This window comes from Chionomys nivalis, chromosome 7 (assembly GCF_950005125.1).
Source record: "Chionomys nivalis chromosome 7, mChiNiv1.1, whole genome shotgun sequence".
Classification (NCBI taxonomy): domain Eukaryota; kingdom Metazoa; phylum Chordata; class Mammalia; order Rodentia; family Cricetidae; genus Chionomys; species Chionomys nivalis.
The window spans coordinates 95,151,392-95,169,833 of NC_080092.1; the positions used below are offsets into that span (position 1 = coordinate 95,151,392).

General features: G+C 52.5%; 3 protein-coding genes across 3 annotated transcripts; 1 reads left to right on the plus strand and 2 right to left on the minus strand.

The window, feature by feature from the left end:
• Positions 1-410: 410 nt before the first annotated feature.
• On the minus strand, positions 411-6,254 carry Btbd17 (BTB domain containing 17). Its single transcript, XM_057776231.1, has 3 exons — positions 6,115-6,254; positions 3,746-4,022; positions 411-1,665 (listed from the first exon to the last, which is right to left on the minus strand). The coding sequence occupies exons 1-3, from the start codon at positions 6,197-6,199 to the stop codon at positions 591-593; spliced, it is 1,437 nt and encodes a 478-aa protein (XP_057632214.1). The 5' UTR covers positions 6,200-6,254; the 3' UTR covers positions 411-590.
• Positions 6,255-13,672: 7,418 nt separating this feature from the next.
• Gpr142 (G protein-coupled receptor 142) lies at positions 13,673-16,696 on the plus strand. The gene is made up of 3 exons (XM_057776861.1): positions 13,673-13,697; positions 14,555-14,716; positions 15,837-16,696. Exons 1-3 carry the CDS (start codon positions 13,673-13,675, stop codon positions 16,694-16,696), a joined length of 1,047 nt encoding a protein of 348 aa, XP_057632844.1.
• An 85-nt stretch (positions 16,697-16,781) lies between these two features.
• On the minus strand, positions 16,782-17,462 carry LOC130878204 (60S ribosomal protein L9). The gene has a single exon (XM_057776040.1). It carries the CDS (start codon positions 17,442-17,444, stop codon positions 16,866-16,868), a length of 579 nt encoding a protein of 192 aa, XP_057632023.1. The 5' UTR covers positions 17,445-17,462; the 3' UTR covers positions 16,782-16,865.
• Between the last annotated feature and the right edge of the window lie 980 nt (positions 17,463-18,442).

Below are 18,442 nucleotides of genomic sequence, written 5' to 3' on the forward strand. Positions count from 1 at the left end.
CAAGGTCTCATTTGTGGCTGTCCTCAAGGGCCTTCCCACTGAGCTGAACCCCTCCCCAAGAGCCATTTGATGTAGGCGGTGACAGAAAATCTCTCAATCTTAAGGGACCGTTGCCCACTGGAGGTGGCAGCTCGGAGAACACCTTCACCTCCAGATGTGAATATTCAAAAGGGAGATTGCTCACGTTGGCTGTCAATCCCTGAGCTGTCAGTCACTGACTGTCAATCACTGAGCATTAGGTCGTCCTCCCTGCCCTAATCCATGTCTGGATGGGAATCCTCAGGGAAAAGCTCAGGGGAGGGCATGTGAACCCCAGACTTTTGAGACCACCCGCCGAGTCGCTTCAGGCCCTGGCCTCTCTGAGCATCGGTTTTATTCTGGAGCAAGAGCGCTGCCTTCCAATCAACTGGGAAAGACATTCCTGAAACCACAGCCATCTTGTCTACCACGTTCGCCTGCCTTCCATCCCGGCCCCAACCAGCCGGACCTGGTCGCCCAAGGCCCAGGCTGGCAGTCTCTTCCTTGTTTGCCTACCCCTCCCCTGACTCTGGAGCACCATTCAGGCTAGGCCTTTATTTCTCAAACACAGGCTAACTGGGAGTCCTGATAAGGGTGTGGTAAACGGGCTTGACAATGAGATGGAGATGCAGTGCATTCTCCACCAGGTACTCGGAGTTGCGCCTCTGCAGGTCTGCGTGGACCAGGAAGTCGCCAGCCTCCTCGCTGCTCTGATGGAAGCTGTAGGCATGGCGGACCAGGAGGCGGCCCTGATGGCGCGCACCCACCAGCACGGTCTTCTGGAAGCTCACGCCTGCCGCGTCTCCACTGCTGCTGGCCGGCGTGACCACCAGCCGTGGTCTTCCGTCCTCGGGGCGTGCAGCGGGCAGCGCAGTGCCCGCTGCGTCCGCATACACGGGCCGCAGGCTGACGGGCAGCCAGCGCGGGGAGAAGAGCACGTTCCAGGTGATCCGGCGACCCGCGTCATGGCCGCTCGGACCCAGTTGCGTCTGGAAGCTGGTGCTGCGATCGTCGCGAGCCGGGTTGTTGATGACCCACGGGGCGCCCCAGGCAGGAGCGAGGTAGTTGCGCGGCAGGAAGGCGCTGCCGTTCACGTGGAAGAACTTAGCGTAGTGCAGCGGCGAGGCGGCGTGGAATTGGTAAGCTTGCAGCAGGAGGTCTGCCACTGCCGGGCCGTGGCGCGCCAGCGCGGCCGAGCGCGCCTGCAGCTGGAACAGCTGTGCGGGAGGGATCATGGGGTAGCGGATGGCTCGTAGCGCTCGCTCGGCCACTGTGGGGGGCGGTCGCGCGCGACCCAGCCACGCCTCCAACGCGTGGAACAGCTCCAGCTCATCCTGCAGCACCAGGTCCGAGCGCTGCAGGAGCTGCGCCAGCAACTCGGGGCTCACGGCGCCCCACTCGGCGCTCCCCGCCACCGCCGAAAGGTTCCAAGCCAGGAACTGCAGGCAGCTCTCACGCAGAGCTTCGTCCCCGGTGCTCACTGCATAGTGGTACCAGCCCACAGCTGGGCCCGCGCCTCCAACCAGATGCGCACGCATGTAGTCAGCCACACCTCGCTGCAGAGATGCCACACGGTACTTGGTGGCCAGTCTGTGCAGCGGGATAGCCTGGGCCAGCAAGACGGTCAGCTCACCGCAGTACAAGTACCTGCAAGAGAGTTGAAGAGTGGGCCCTTTGAGATGGCTCAGCAGTTAACAGCACTTGCCCAGGGGACCAGAATTGGGTCCCCAGCATTGGGTGCCTCGAAACCATCTGTAACTCCAGCCCTCTTCCGGCTGGAGGAGGGCACCCATTTTCACGAGAGAGAGAGAGAGAGAGAGAGAGAGAGAGAGAGAGAGACTAAGAATACGATTTAAAAATAAAAATAAGAGCAAGTCGGTGGTGCTGCATGCCTTTAATCCTAAACACTCTGGAGGGAGAGGCAGGCAGCTCTCTGAGTTCGAGACTAGCTTGGTCGACAGCGTGAGTTCCAGGACAACCAGGACCACACAGAGAAACCCTGTCTCAAAAAACATTATCATCATCATCAAAAGATAGGAAGATCAAGAGTGCTGGGTCTGGACAAGGCCCACCCGCTCCACCCCAGCTGGTTTTCTCAAAACACAGCCTCTTTTGTAATCAGGCGCTAACAGGATGAATGGGTCCTGAGGCCTCCTGTCTTTCCCTCTTAAGTTCCCTCCCAGCTTATTCAAACAACTTCTAGCTTCTGGTGTTGTGGAAATCACATGTATTTAACGAGCATCTCCTAGATGTCTAACTATAATCTAAAATGAAAACAAGCCGCTGATAACCTCTGAGTCCACAGTCTGGATTTAGGTGCCCATCTGACCTCCTCCTTGCAAGACAAGGCAAGTCCTTTAACTTAGGTAAATCTTAAACTTGGGAAGGGGGAGGGGCCCCCTCCGTAATATTGTCACAGCGAGAGGCAGTGAAAAATCCTGCTACAGAGTACACAGCCAACCCAGGCTACTTCCTATGCCCGGATCCCCTCCTCTTTGCAACTGGGTCTTTCTTGCTGTCCAGTTTCCCTTTCCTTGTTCGCTGTTTTACTGTCTCTGGCTCTCTTACATACTGCACCCCCCTTATTCTTCCTGGCAGGCCCACTGGCACACAGCACCCCACTAGGCCCTATGGGTAACCCTTCTCTTTTTATTCCTCTTCCTGATGCCTGGAACTTGGAAGTGATGCCTGGAATCTGCAGCCACCTTGTCTAAGCCATCAGAATAGGGTTTTACCTCCTTAGACTATTTTACAAGTCTTTCCCTGTGCAGGAAGCAGAGAGGCAACACAGACCTAGCAAACCTTTTTGCTCCATAGCCCTGTGGTTCCAAAGCTATGTGCAGGGTTAAGAAATGGCTGGTCTCTGGCTGGAAAGGTGGCTCAGAGGTTAAGAGCACTGACTGCTCTTCCAGAGGTTCTGAGTTCAATTCCCAGCAACCGCATGGTAACTCGCAACCAATGTAATGAGATCCGGTGCCCCTTCTGGCGTGCAAGCAGAACACTGTATATATAATAAATAAATAAATCTTAAAGAAAATGAAGGGGCTGGAGAGATGGCTCAGTGGTTAAGAGCATTGCCTGTTCTTCCAAAGGTCCTGAGTTCAATTCCTGGCAACCACATGATGGCTCACAACCATCTGTAATGAGGTCTTGTGCCCTCTTCTGACCTGCAGACATACACACAGACAGAATATTGTATACATAATAAATAAATAAATATTAAAAAAAAAAGAAAGAAAATGAAGGCTGGAGAGATGGCTCAGAGGTTAAGAGCACTGACTGCTCTTCCCGGAGGTTCTGAGTTAAATTCCCAGCAACCACATGGTGGCTCACAACCATCTGTAATGAGATCTGGTGCCCTCTTCTGGCCTGCAGGCATACATGGAGGCTGAACACTGTGTACATAATAAATAAATAAATTTTTTCTTAGAAAGAAAAAAAGAAAAGAAATGACTGATCTCAACCCTAAGACTTGACAGAGACCATCCAACGATCTGTCATAAACTCTCTTGGCTTGGTTTGTAAGTAGCTCAGAAGGGACTCCCAAGGGCAGGAAGTGGTACATAGGCTCACAACAGGGAAGGCAGTGGAAGCAGGGACAAAGGAGCTGAGTGTTATGTGCCATGCTATGACTTTTGAAAGTAGATATAATAACCTCTAAGGCCAGACTTCTGTGACCCTGGAAGTGGAGAAGTTGGGGGGCTGTGGACATCCTTCCCCTACATACCTGATGAACTTGTCAAAGACAGCAGCGCAGTCCCGGGGTTCCTGCAGCAGCACCTCGCTTTGGTTACTCAGCAACTCGCGGAAAAGCTCACTGTGCATCCCCAGCAACAAGCGGTGGGTGTGGAAGGCTCGGACCTCATCGGTGCCCACAGCCTGTACTCGCAGGACGACGTCACTGGCATTGCCCTGCTTCAGGAGGTCCTGCAGTCTCTGGAGCAGCATCTGGGAGTGGTTGATGGAGGTGCCTGCTGCCTCCCCACCGACATCGGCTCTCTGAGCTGCAGCAAGAAGAGACATAACATAGCCTCAGCAGCCACCGGGCCTGCAATGGGACCAACCAATGACATATGTGCCAGCATGTGGGAGAAGGGTCTGAAGCCCAGGGAGGGAGCTGTGTGCACACACAAAATACATAAGTATCCAAGAGCTCGTCCTGGTTGGGCATGGTGGCCCCAAGCAGATGTAGGAGTTAAGGCCTCAGAAGCAAAGTGGGCTCTGGTCAGGAAGAAACCGTGGAGCATGAGCTGTTATCCATGACCTTAGACCTTCAGGGGAAGGCAAAGAAAACTCTGGGTCCCCACCTCTCCCAAAAATGTGTCAGAAGTGGCACACTCTAGTGTGGTGAGCACTTGTCCTACGGCTGCTGTGTGGCAGTGAGTGAGCCAAACCCATTTCTCATGATTTCTCATGCTCGGGAAAGCTTAGAGGAGCAGAACAGACGTGTAGCAAGTATATAAATGAAAGGGTGAGACATAGAAAGTATCAGATCAAGTGTTACTGCTTAGCAAGGCCCAGTATATAAAGGGGGGGGAGGGACATCTGATGGCTCAGCCAGTAATGGTACCAGCTGAAACCATGAATTTGATACTGGGGACCCACAGGATATAAGGAGATAACTGATTCCTGGAATTTGTCCTTTGACCTCCACCTGTGTGCAGTGGCACATGAGCATACCCCCCCCACACACACGCACAAGGTAAACTAAATAAAATGTGATTAAAGAGTGGATGGATCCTGGAGACACAGAGAGAGAGCACTCCTTTGGTAAAATGATTGAGTGCCTGAATTCTATCACTAGAAGTAAGTCAGGAAAAAAAAAAAAAGCTGGTTGTGGTTGCACACCAATCCCAGAACTGTAGAGGCAGAGGCTCCCTGCTCAGGCAGCTCACCCTCATCAATGAGCCCCAGGTCAGTAAGGGACCATCTCAAAATACAAGGTAGATAGATGGTGCCTGAGGAACCGTACCTTGACCTCTGACTTCTACATGCACATTCATCTCACACACACACACACACACAATATAAATATATATAAAATTGGAAAATAACTAAATGCACAAGTGAGCACTCTGAAGCCAGCCAGGAAAAGAATACAGAGACAAAGGGAGACACCCCTAGGCACCCCTGGTGGGAGTGGGCTTGTGGGGCTGGGAAGAACAAAGCTGAGACAGCAGGCATGGGTCTTTCTTTCTTTCTTTCTTTCTTTCTTTCTTTCTTTCTTCTTCTTTTTCTTTTTAGTTTTTTTGAGATGGAGTCTCTCATAGCTCAGGCTAGCCTTGAACTAATTACTAACTAAGGTTGGCCTTGAATTCTTAATCCTCCTCCCTCTCACATGCTGGGATTACAGGCATGCACCACCACATCCAACTGGCAAGCTGTGAGACAGATAAGGGACCCAAGGAAATACCATGGGCTGCTGAAGGAATAGGACTCTAGGTAACTGAGGGTTGAAGCTGGCGTCCCCAGTCCAGGGAGGCTGTGGGGTCATATGGGGACACAAACTGAGTTCTAGAAAAGACAGACCCCAGCTAGAGCAGGGCAGGGAGCCTTGCTAAGTGAGAAAAGAGGATGTCTAACAGTTCGAGAACTGCAGAAGGGCACCGGCAGACAGCTCTTGTGCATGTGAGCGTGCATGCACGGTGGGCACGTGGCTTATGTGTGGATGGTTGAAAGGAAGGCTCACAAGAGTGACCATCTGTGTGTGGGAGAGGGAGACCCAGCAAGAAAGGGAGCAGCTGCTGGTGAATTTCCCAGCCCTGCCTCCCCAGCTGTCACTCTGAAGGACCTGAATGCTGATGACGTCCCTGTGCGGCCTCTGCCTGAACCCAGCTGCCTGAGACGATGAATAATGGGTCTTTTTGTCATTAAGACCCCTGCCTGCTGCCCAGCCCCTCTTTCCCTGAGAGGCAGTTCACCCCTTCTCCCTTCTGAGGACCTGTCCTTGGAGAAGTCCGGTCTCTGGGTGTTCTCCGTGGCTGACTGGACCGCGCCACCTCCTGGCCAGCCCTAGGTAGCTCCTAATAGAAGTTCATGCCCCCACCCCTTGCCTTTTTCCTTACCAAGAATCTGATCCCCTCACAGCCCACTCACCTGCACGAGTGGCCAGTCCCACCAAGGCCAGGGTAGCCCAGAAGCTTCCCCAGGACCCAGGCTTGCAGTGGCCTTTCCTAAGCATCTTGGTGTTCTGTCCCTAAGTCCACTGCAGGGACAGTCAAGTCCGGAGCACTCCAGTTCCATCCTTCCTCCTTATATAGGATCCAGCAAAGGGATTGTACCCCCTTCCTTCCCGGCCTCCCTCCCCTACCAGTCTCTGCCATGGATTGGTTGAAGCTGGCCCCTGCTGTTGCCTAGGCAACTACTTAAGCCAGAGTGTGGCAGCCCCAGGGGCTATTGTGCAGGCCTGGGCCCCCAAGGGGAACAGATCCGGACACCCTCCTCCCCCACCTCTCCGGACAACCCAGCAAGGCTAACTGTTCCTCTCCGGAGAAGTTTAAGCTTTCTGAAGGGCAAGCAAAGGGCTTCGGGACCCCTGGCAGCCACCAGCCCCAAGGCCCCAGCCCCCAGGCCCAGCCTCCATCCTGGCACAGGGCATTACTTGGCAGTGTCCTGGTGAGCTGGCTGCAAAGGGAGAGACTGGAAGAAGCAAGGAAGAGCTGGCTCGGGGTTCTGCCCCTCCCCCTCTCCCATTTTAGGGTGGGCCAGTTCTCCAGAGGAGAGGATAAGGACCTTGAATAGGGGTATGGAGCAATGGGGATTGTTCTCTGCTGTTTGTGAAGTTCCTTTTACTCTGGAGAGGGTGACGGGCCCTTAGTGAAGCTGCACAGAGATGGACCGTCTCCCACCAGGGACACAACCTGTTTCCCTACCCAGACAGCCCAAGACTTTAGTCCACCCCATGCATGGCCCCACGCCTCAAGATTCCCCTCCCTAGACCATGTCCCTCAGTGGCTTCTGACTAGTTCCTAGCCCTGCCCTTCCCAAAGTTCCAAGAAGACATGCGGGCAAACCTGGCACTGTAGTTCATATATAGGGAAACTGAGGCAGGGAGCTAGATTTCAGTCTCAGTTAGACAATACAGGGATATGTTCTGACAACAAAGACAATGGAGATGAGGAGGGTGGGGTTGAGAATCCCTTGTATGCATATGCATGCCTGTTTGTGTGTTCATGTGTATTCTTATGCATGTGTGTATGCATGTGTGTTTACGCTTGTATGTGTGTGTTTTTAAGACACAGACAATGGGGGGGGTTGGGTCTAGAGTCCCATGGATGTGTGTGCATGTCTATGTGGGTAGTGTATGTTTGCATAGACACATGTTCATATGCATGTGATGTGTGTATATGCGTGTATTTGTGTGTGTGCGCGCGCATGTGTGTGCTAAGACCTCACCTTTGCACGGAATCCACAGGATTTGCCCCCGTTCCTTGTGAGAGAGACTCCCTTGAGGCTGACATATGGAAATAAGTGGATCCTGGGAGATCTGAGTTTCTCAGAGGCCAGATCCCGCTCTGGTGATGTGTTGGAATTTCTTGCCTTGGCCCTCTGGATCCCAGGGACCACCTTCATGTATTGAGTTCTGTCTCTTTCTGGTGTGGGGAAACCCAACAGTTTCACCTCCTCCCGGAGCCATAGAGAAAGCAAGAATTGGGTCTGGCACCAAGCTTGTCCGGGTTGGCAGAATCGGAGCTGTCCGGCTTAGCAGAAACGCCTCCCGGCTCTCTCATGCCTGGTCTCTCCTGTCCAGATAGACCATCCATCTCCCGCTGGTTGCCTGCCTCCCCTTCCTTTAGACTGTGCCACACCTAGGCTCAACTGAAACAGGCTGAGCCTGTGTGGAATAGGGCAGTCCAGCCTTGGAGGGAGCCTCAGGTCTATGCACAGCGCTCATCAATGAGAATGATGGTTTTCCCCAGTAGGTATGCTTCTCATCCCCTCTTCCTTGGGGACCCCCTCAATCCCTCTTGATGTCTGGCCTACCTACACTGGCATCTTCCGTGCTCCACTAAGAACCCAGAATTCCCAGTGGCAGGCCTGGACATCATGTTTTCTAAGCAAACCAACTGATTGTTATGGACACCCGCAGCCACTAGAGAGAGGTGATTGGCATTTCAAGTGTCAGCAGGTCTCAGGCTACCAAGAAGACCTCCCACCCCCACCTCTGACAGGCCCTTCCCATGGATTCTAAGATTCTAATTTCCCTCATCCCTGCCTCTCTTCCAATGATTTAGGAACCGACAGACTGGATGAAGCTTGCATCGCCACAGTGTGTGCAATCACATGTGCATATGTGTGCTGTGTATTCATACATGTGGTGGGAGTTCTCAGGCCAGGATATGTACAGCGGAGTGCTCAGCCTGCACAGAGATGGACAGATGGATAACACCACAATTTAGTCCCTGTCCTCCCCTCCACCACCACCGTGGTCTGGAAGCTCCATCATTCCATGAGCACAAGTCTGAAGATCTCATAAGCAAGAACAGTCCCCAGAAAGGGGCCAGTGGAGTGCGACTTCCTGCCCAGGGTCCACGAGCATCCTCTAAGGGCGTAAGTGTCCACAAGCTCAGAATAGCTTTTCCAGAAAGCTAGGTCAGCCCCAATGAATGATCTCTGTGTAGCAAGGTATCTCAAGAGGGCCTTGAAGCAACCGGAAACTTCTGTAGTCATGGACAGGGAGGGTGGCTTCAAGAACTACAAAGGTGAGGATAGCTCAGACACTGAGCTTGAGGAGACATGGAGGATGGGTGGACCTGAGGCCCAGCCTGCTTCTACCTAGCGGTCTCCTCACACCTGTGATGTCATCTGCCCTCTCATGAGTGACTCAACTCACTGGGGAATAGGGACTCTTGTGAGTTTAGGCTCCAGGCTCAGTACACCCTGTAGGCTCACTAAAAATAAATGAAAGGCTGGACGAGGCAGCAGGAGGAGGACTGGGAATTCATGGCTGGTCTCTGCTACATAGGAAGCTTAGGGCCAGCCTGGGCTACCCATCCCAAAAGGGGAGAACATCTTTTCCTAAAGTCACTCACATGCTATGGGCAGCTCACGGTCTCACAGCTTCTTTCTTGTTCTGTTGTGGAATACTAGTTGAACATGTGTTACATTTGTTTATGCCGTGGAACATTTGTTTAAGATGCAAAGATGTGTTGCATTCTTTTATGTTGCATTTGTTTAACTCCGTGAAGTAGTGTTACTTTGCCTGTCTAAAACATCTGATCGATCGAATGAAGAGGTGACTGGCCAATAGCTAAGGCAGGAGAAAGGATGGGCGGGGTTGGCAGGCAGAGAGAATAAACAGGAGAAATCTAGGCTAAGACAAATGAGAAGAAAGAGTGAGAAAAGGAGGAGAGGAAGATGCCAGGGGCGAGCCACACAAGCAGCCACGGAGTAAGAAGGAAAGAAAGGTAAATATATAGAATAGAAAAAGGTAAAAGCCCAGAGGTAAAAAGTAGACGGGATAATCTAAGAAAAGCTGGCTAGAAAGGAGCCAAGCTGAATCCGGGCATTTATGAGTAAGAATGAGTCTCCATGTATTTCTCTGGGAGCTGAGTGGTGGGGCCCCAAAGGAAAAACAAAGACCGTCTACACTGTTCAGCACCGTTGGTCATGTCCTCCATCCAACAGGGTTAGCCATCTGTCCACGGACCTCTCCTCCATGGAGCCTCAGCTTACTGCGGCCTCTTCTCCCTAGCACATCGTGTAGGGGAATGAAATAGAACAGTCCTGGGGGAGACAACAGGGAGGACCAACCTGAGTTCGGATCCAGATGCCACATCTGTGATCCCCACCAACATGCTTGTCTTCTCTGATCCCTGGTCTCTTTGTGTGTCGCAGTTAACTAGTGGGGTTGCCATGAGGATGAGCTGTGGAAGGATAAGCAGATGTGTGACCTACATGGTGCTCCCACCAGGTATCTCTGGATGGATGGGTGGTGGCTAAAGATATTGAGTGACCCACCCTGGCCACGGATGCAGGTACAATGTAGGAAAGACTCACCAAGAAGAGGCCACTTAACCTCTGAACAGGCTCTGTGCCTGGTGATGACCTGGTGGCCCTATCCCTGCCACCACCTATACCCTGTCAGGTATGGCCATTCCCTGTGTGTTGGTGTTGACAGTACTGTCCCCCTGGCTGCGGGTCCTGCAGACCCCAGCTCTTGTTTTGTGAAGCTCAGTGCTATTGACAAGCATAGCATCTTCTAGGTGTGTGAAGGGTCCTGGGACCCCCCATGTCCTTGAATTGTCAGGAGCCGTGTCCCCCCAAAATTTACAGGAAGCACCGCCGTGAGGAGTTTTTGCAGAGGGCTTCACTTCTCAATTGTATTGAGAATAGTCTTATTGACCAAGCCTATCTCACACCCAAATTAACTGTTAATAGAGAGCCTCTGTTAAGGGAACCTGCCTCACATTCCAAACTATCTAGACAACTAGGTGGGGTCACCTTGTGACTTCCTGACCAAGGAATCGTGACCTGGCCTAGGTGATGGGCGTGGACCACGTGGCAAGACCCCGTGCCCCAGCCCCCCAAGCTACTCATCCAGGGGCTATATAAGCTGTGGCCATGACTCTAATAAACGGAGGCTTTGACAAAATAAGCTTAGCCTCCTGCCTCTCATCAGCCCTTGCCTTTCAGGTGGTGCCTCTCCGTGACCCTGGAATAACTGGCCAGCCAGGCGGGTTACACACCCTAGACAGAGTGACCCGTCGAGGCGGCTACATTGAATTAAAGCATTTTCTGTTTTCACCTTCACCCTGAGGATTCAAGAGACAATTTAAAAGATATTTTATTATTATTTTACATGTCTAGGTGCTTTGCCTGCATGTATGTCTGTGCACCATGTGCATGCAGTACTCACAGGGTCCAGAAAAGGACATCAGGTCCCCTGGAACTGGAGTTTACAGATGGTTGTAAGTTTCCATGTGAGTGCTGGGAATTGAACCTCTGTCTTCTGGAAGGGTAGCTAGTACTCTTAACTGCTGAGCCATCTCTCCAGTTCCGAAGCAATTTTTAAATTTTTACTTATTTTTATTTGTGTGTGTGTGTGTGTGTGTGCGTGTGCGTGCATGTACATGCTTAGAGGCCAGAACGGGGTGTTGGATCCCCTGGAGCTGTAGTTACACAGAAGATTGTGAGCCACTAGACATGGGTGCTGGGAACTGAATTTCCTCCGTAAGAAGTGCGTCAAGCTATTCCCCCACAGGCTGTAGTTGTGTGTGGGGGGGGAGGGCAGGTCACTTCCACAGGGAGGGACCCAAGGGCCAGGGTTGGGCTGGAGTAGCCAAGCTGGCTGAAGACATGAAGAAGGGTCCTTAGCAGAAGCAGCTTCCCTCCTCCATCACGCCTCTGCCTCGCCCCTGATACAAAGCCTCTGGTTAGCTGTATAGGTCACAGGAGGCTATAATGGAGATCACTAGGCTGTCTGAAGAATGCTTAAGCTTCCCTATAAAGTTTACATCCCTCAAAAAAAAATCTAGAAATGGAATAGGTAGCCCTCCTTGTCCCTCAGACTTCTTTGGCCTTCCCAGGATCTTGAAGCAGGACCTCTAACTCACCCCTGCCTCCTGGTGCAGGGAGGTGGAAGTCTGCAGGGTCTGTCTATGGCACTTGAATTTTTTTTTTTTTTTTTAGATTTCTTTATTTATGCATACAGCATTCTGTCTGCATGTACACCTGCATGCCAGAAAAGGGCACTGGAATTTTTTTTTTTTTTTTAAGACAGGGTTTCTATGTAGCTATGGAGCCTGTCCTGGAACTCGCTCTGTAGACCAGGCTGGCCTCAAACTCACAGAGGTCCTCCTGTCTCTGCCTCCTGAGTGCTGGGATTAAAGATGTGTGCCACTGCCTGGCTTGTTGTTGTTGTTGTTGTTTTTCTGCATCAGATCTCATTACAGATGGTTGTGAGCCACCATGTGGTTGCTGGGAACTGAACTCAGGACCTCTGGAAGAGCAATCAGTGCTCTTCATCTCTGAGCCGTCCCTCCATCCCCAGCACTTGCTTTTTCTGGCTGAATTCCCGAGTCTGTATCTGGGGTCCTGTCTTGATCAAATAGTACCTGCCCCAGTCTCCTTGCTGCCGAGGGGTCCTGATGGAAGCTTGCAGGATCCCTGTGTGGCAGTCGGAGGTCAGGCACAGAGGCTTCTGCTGTGAGAATGCGAGCAAGCCTTGGGGTCAGGTGGGTTCACTCCAGCCTCGATCCACCTTAGGCAGCCTGAAAATGCCTGTCATTCCCTGCCACACTTCCTGGTGCATTTCCAGGAGCTAGACCACTGTGGTATCTTGGATGAGAAGGGCCCCCCATATGCTCATATGTTTGAATGCTTGGTCCCCAGTGAATGGAACTGTTTGGGATGGATTAGGAGGTGTGTTCTTGTGGGGGGAGGTGTGTCACTAGGGGTGGGCTTTGAGGTTTTCCAGTCCCTCACTCTCTGCCTGCTGCCTGTGGATCAGGATGTAAAGCTCTCAGCTGCTACCCCAGCACCATGCCTGTCCACCCCCACCATGATGATCGTGAAGGAACCCCTCTGGAACCGTAAGCAAGCCCCAGTTAAATGCTTTGTTCCCTGAGAGTTGCTTTGGGCACAGTGTCTTCTCACAGCAATAGAACAATGACTAAGACAACCATAAAAAGTGGCTCCAGGGTAGGTCTCAGTTCTGTGTTCTGGCCAGTCTCCTTGGAGTCTGTGTCCTGATGCCCAGGGTGGCTCACCTGGTTACTCTTCATCCAGGTGCCGGGAGCTGCTGGCCACAGATTCCAGCTTCTTTGGAGCGTTGCTGGCACCGGCTGGTGTTTATTTACCAGAGAATGGTGTTCCTGAGAGCTGCTTGGCTGCATCACGTCCAGGGGGAAAAAAGCTTGCTAGACCACTGGGTCCTGTGCTCCACACTGCCGGCAGCCTGGCCAGCCTTCTCCTGGGGGTAACAAGCCTCCTGCTGACCTTTGTCCCAACATCCCCCTCCTTCAGGTAGCCTGGACCTCATCCTGCCCACCACTGTGGTGTCTACAGGTAAGACTCCTTTGAATCTGATCCCTGGGACCTCTCTGGGAATCTAAACCCTGCCTGCTGCTGCCTGCCTGAGGCTCGGGGCTAACCCCCCAGTTCCTGGACACAAACCTCCTCCTTTCTGACATGTATGCCCATAGAATCAGCCCCCTGTATCCTTCAGCCTTCCCCAAGAGCCTCAACTCCAGAGTGTGGCTGCCCCCACTCAGTGGGCCAGTTGCCATGGACCCTTGAGCCCAGGGCTGCTGTCCAGAGCTAGTAGGTCTGTCTTCCTGCCTTTTCGCCCCTCTTTCCTTAACCCCCAAGTACAGAAATACCCCTTTAAGCAAATCCTGACCCACAGCCTTTTTGTCCTGAAGCCCCCTGTCCAGCAGGCTTTCCCTGTCAGTTTGTACCATAGAAGAAGCTGTTTTGTCTCTTCTGGGTCCCCTGGAGACTCAATGGCTGGGCCCACGCCCTTCCTTCCCCACCCCCACTCTCCCACTCTCTGTACCAACAGACTCAGAGCTACCGGGGAGAAGCGGAGAAGCGTGGGGCAAATAACCCTCCCTCAGAGAGCCAGAGTGAGAGTCACGGCAGGTAATGCACAAGGTGGTGTGGGCAACCCAAGGAAAAGCTGCTGGGGACCTAGGGGCCAGGACTCGACGCTATGGGGCTTGCGGGACCAGAGACAGGTAAAATATTTTCAAATGGGGAGGGGGCAGTTAAGATAAAGGGCAAGTATGTGTCATGAGGTGGAGGTGGGGCGGGTGATACTGCTGATAGTGGACCTGGGAGGTGGGAGGTGGGAAGTGGGAGGAGGGAGGTGGGAGGTGGGAGTGGGGGGGGAGCTCCTCCACTCATCTTCAGCAGGAAAGAAAAGGCTTTAAGTTAAATTCTAAAACAATTTAAAGCACATTTATGACTAGGGGCCAAAGCAGATGTGGGTAGGGATCCTCATTCCGTATTAGGTCCTAGACAACGGTGCCACTTTACTCTGGGACTCAGTTTCCCCATGGGACAATCTGAGTCATTTGAACACCGGTAGCGGTAACCTGCGAAGGAGGACGCTCTTGGCTGAGGAAGGAAGGGATCCTCTGGTCTTTCCTGAGAGGGGCTGGGTGTTGAATGGAACCGAGCAGCTGCTGGCAGCCGCCACTGGTCAGAGCCACCGGTCAGAGTCACCGGCATCCTTACTCCAGTCCCATTCCAGTGTGTTCGCAACTACCGCAGGGCAGCTGGTTTCCATAGTGGCAGGGGTTATGATGCAGGGGAGGGGAAGTCTCGGCCAAGGACTCTTTCCATTGATTGATAAGAGAGCAGCAGAGAGGAGGGGGCAGGAATCCCACAGGAGGATTGCATTTGGCTGAAACTGTCCCAGGGATCTACACATAACAGTGTAACGGTACTGAATAGAAGGGCCTTGGGGCTAGGTAGAGGCTGCTGTCAATCAAGCTCAATTGGGAAAAAGAAAAGAAAAGAAAAGAAAAGAAAAGAAAAGAAAAGAAAAGAAACACTAACCGCTGTCACTCTGCCTTTCCATCATTCCTAGCTGCGCAGCCAGGCGTGACCCTGCTGCCTACACTCAATGGGAGTGATCCAATATACGAAGATGTGGATGGCCACTGGCCAGAGATCCCAGAGAGGTCGCCATGTGTAGCTGGTATCATACCTGTCATCTATTACAGCGTCCTATTAAGCCTGGGACTGCCTGGTGAGTGGGGAGCCAGGGTGTGGGACCTCAGGTTGAGTCAGAACAGGGGCCCTCCCTCATCCGGTCCAGATTCTCTCAAGATGGCTAAATCACAGAGGATGGTGGTGCAACATTGTCGCAACCCTTCTGTAACCTACGTGCAGAGTGGAGCCAGGGAAGAAGGCAGTGCACTGATGTAGGAAAGTCCATTAGCCTTGTTCAGGGGGTACTCCCTAAATCTAGTGACTTATACCTGGCTCCCGCGACACCTCTGCTCTGAAGGACATAGACTCCTATGAAATATGTAGGCTAGAATACCAGCATGTGGATGCCCTCCTAGATGAGTCCATTTGTTACCAAGGTGGTCCATGGCCTGAGGTATGATGGGGCAGGTGGTCCATGGCCCGGAGTATGATGGGGCAGGTGGTCCATGGCCCGGGGTATGATGGGGCAGGTGATCCATGGCCCGGGGTATGGTGGGACAAGCCTGACTAGATGACCCAGCTTGGCAAAGTAAGCTTTTTTCATCTGACTTGGTCCTGTGGTCACTGGGGTCAGAGCCCAGGACTTGTGGCTTGCAGGGCAAGTAATCTGTCACTCAAACTATATTTCCAACCAGCTGGAGGGCTTTGGTGGCTTGATTGGTTGAGTATTTGTCTAGTGTGCACAAAGCCCTGGGTTCAATCTCAGCACCACATAAACTGGGCATAGTGGTACACACTTGTAATCTCAGAGCACTGGCGGGGGGGGGGGGGATGCACGGGAGGATCAGAGGTTCAAGGTCATCCTCCAATCTATAGGAAGTTTGAGCCAACTAGATCTGGGAAGGCAGAAGCAGAAAGTGCAGGCCCTACCAGGCTACTACATGAGTTCCAGGCCAGCCTGAGCAACTTAGAGAGACCCTGTCTCAAAATACAAAGTTAAAAAGTCAAATAGACTAAGGATATGCTTTGGTAGCATAGTGCCTTCCTCTCTAGCCCTGAGTTCAGCTCCCAGTACTGCAAGAGGTAAAGAGGGAAACAAGAAACAGCCCCTCATAGTGGCGGGTGGGAGGGACCCTGCAAACATCTTGAAAAGCCCACTGCTAACAGCCCTTCTAACTCTTCTAACTTCTCCTCTCCACAACCTGGGTCTCCATCAGTCAACCTCCTGACTACAGTGGCCCTGGCCCGTCTCGCCGCCAGGACCAGGAAGCCCTCCTACCACTATCTCCTGGCACTCACGGCTTCGGATATCGTCACACAAGTGGTCATCGTCTTCGTGGGCTTCCTCCTGCAGGGAGCTGTGCTGGCCCGCCAGGTGCCCCAGGCTGTGGTGCGCACGGCAAACATCCTGGAGTTTGCTGCCAATCACGCCTCAGTCTGGATTGCAGTCTTGCTCACGGTGGACCGTTACAATGCGGTGTGCCGCCCCCTGCGCCATCGGGCCACCGCGTCCCCAGGCAAGACCCACCGCGCCATTGCCGCGGTCCTTGGCGTTGCCCTGCTGACAGGCATCCCGTTCTACTGGTGGCTGGATGTGTGGAGGGATGCAGACCCCCCCAGCACGATGGACAAAGTCCTCAAGTGGGCTCACTGTCTCATTGTCTACTTCATCCCTTGCAATGTTTTCCTGGTCACCAATTCAGCCATCATCCTCCGGCTACGGAAGAGGAGCCAGCGAGGGCTGCGGCCCTGGGTGAGCAAGAGCACGGCCATCCTCCTGGGTGTCACCTCCCTCTTTGCTCTCCTTTGGGCACCACGCATCTGTGTCATGCTGTACCACCTGTATGTGGCCCCCGTTCACCGGGACTGGAGGGTCCACCTGGTCTTGGACATAGCCAACATGGTGGCCATGCTCAACACGGTTGTCAACTTTGGCCTCTATTGCTTCATCAGCAAGACTTTCAGAGCCACAGTCCGACAGGTCATCCATGATGCCCACATGTCATGCACTGTGAAGTCACAGCCAAAGGGCACGGAGGTGGAACTTGTGTTGAAGTCTGTAGGGGCAGAGATGTAGAGAAAGGGGACCAGGCTAGATATCCCAGGGGTCGCAGGGCCACCTGCAAAGAGACCTTTGCAACTGTTTTGTTTTGATTTTTTTTTCAATACAAGTCTTTTATTGTCCCAAAAGACACCCCAAATCGTATTAAAATTCCGAGCTTGTTTCTGGGACTGGTACCTTAGGTCTACTCATCAGCCTGCTGCACTGTTCCCTTTTCAGACACATAGATACCATCCAAAAACTTCCTGATATCCTTGTTCTTAACTGTTGTGGCCTGCTGTATCAGAGCCGCCGAGTTTGAAACAAGTTCAATATCATTTCCTTCAAGGATTAATTCATCCTTCTGGGCTTGAGAGACAGAACAAGCAACGCCTGTCCTCATCCGAACCCTGCGGATGTATTTTTCACCCAAGAAATTTCGGATTTCAACCAAAGACCCATTCTCCTGAATAACGACGTTGATGGGGAAGTGAGCATACACAGACCTCATCTTGTAGCGGAAGCCCAGTGTAACACCCTTGATCATATTTTGAACGTGGCTGCAGATGGTTCTGACGGTGGCCAGTTCCTTCCTGTTGCCCCACCATTTGTCAACCCGGAGCCTCTTCTTCTTCTTCCCAAGAAGGCTCAGCTCTACGTTGATGTGATTGAAGTCCCTCCGGAGGGTTCCTCTGGGGCCCTTCACAATGACTGTGCGCCCCTTCAGAGTGATGTCCACATTTTCTGGAATGTCGACCGTCTGATTGCTGAGAATGGTCTTCATTCTCGCAGTAGATGGGGCAAAGAGAGCTGTTTTGATTTTTTTGAGAAGGGTTTCCCTGTGTAGCCCTGGCTCTCTTGAAACTCGCCTTGTAGGCCAGGCTGGCCTCAAACTCAGAGATTATCTACCTCTGCCTCCTGAGCGCTGGGATGAAAGACATGTGGGCTCACTGCCAGTGAGGGCTTTGTAACTGTACCCACCAAAACTTCACCAACTTTGCCTCTGGGGGAAAGGAAAAGGCTCCCCTTTGACTCCAGGTAGAAAGAAGAAAAAAAATAGCCACCCTACAAGTGAGCGTCATCCCAATTACCATGTTCTGGGGGAAGGACAGGCCTCTGCGGGCCCACACATCAGAACAGCTGCTGGGGTACCCCTTTGGAAGGGGCCTTCCACCTGGCACATTCAGGGCAAATGCTAATGTGAGCCGAATGGACGGATGGAATGATGGATGGATAGACAGATTCGTGTGAACCTGGCCTGCCTCCCGCTCCCTAAACTGGTGGCCTCTTTGGCCTCCAGGGATAAAGTTGGAGTCTGAACAGAAAGCTATCTTTAGAGACTCAAGGTCTTTCCTGGGCTGAGGGAGCCAATGTTTTTGACAGAGCAATGGGAGGTGCTAGATAAGGAACAGAGGTCCCCAGTGTCTTAACACGTATTGGGTGTCCCCAGGTCTAACCAAGTCAGGGAGAAGAACCCCTAATTTGATTCTTAATTTCTCCTTGCACCAGCACCACAGTGGTCTACGGGTCTTGCTTTGCCATCATCAGTCCACAGCACTAGAAACTGATGTGTGTGTGCGTGCGCGTGTGCATGTATGTACAGGTAACTTCAACCCCTGAGCCTTGGAGGAAGGTTTTTCTCCAGCACAGGAAGGGAGGCAGAGCGGTTGAGTTGATAGGACTGGAGTCTTCCAGGCTCCCTGACCCCTGCTAGGCCCCTCTTGTTGGCACTGCCTCCCCTCCCCCTCCTGGGGCTCAGCAGGAAGAACCCAGCAGATGGAC

Coding starts and splice junctions, on each gene's coding strand:
- Btbd17 (XM_057776231.1), bottom strand. CDS start 6,199: ATGCTTAGGAAAGGCCACTGCAAGCCTGGGTCCTGGGGAAGCTTCTGG. Junction 4,023..6,114: donor GGGACTGGCCACTCGTGCAG/GTGAGTGGGCTG, acceptor TTCTTGCTGCAG/CTCAGAGAGCCGATGTCGGT. Junction 1,666..3,745: donor GTCTTTGACAAGTTCATCAG/GTATGTAGGGGA, acceptor ACTCTCTTGCAG/GTACTTGTACTGCGGTGAGC.
- Gpr142 (XM_057776861.1), top strand. CDS start 13,673: ATGGGGCTTGCGGGACCAGAGACAG. Junction 13,698..14,554: donor GCTTGCGGGACCAGAGACAG/GTAAAATATTTT, acceptor CATCATTCCTAG/CTGCGCAGCCAGGCGTGACC. Junction 14,717..15,836: donor ATTAAGCCTGGGACTGCCTG/GTGAGTGGGGAG, acceptor GGTCTCCATCAG/TCAACCTCCTGACTACAGTG.
- LOC130878204 (XM_057776040.1), bottom strand. CDS start 17,444: ATGAAGACCATTCTCAGCAATCAGACGGTCGACATTCCAGAAAATGTG.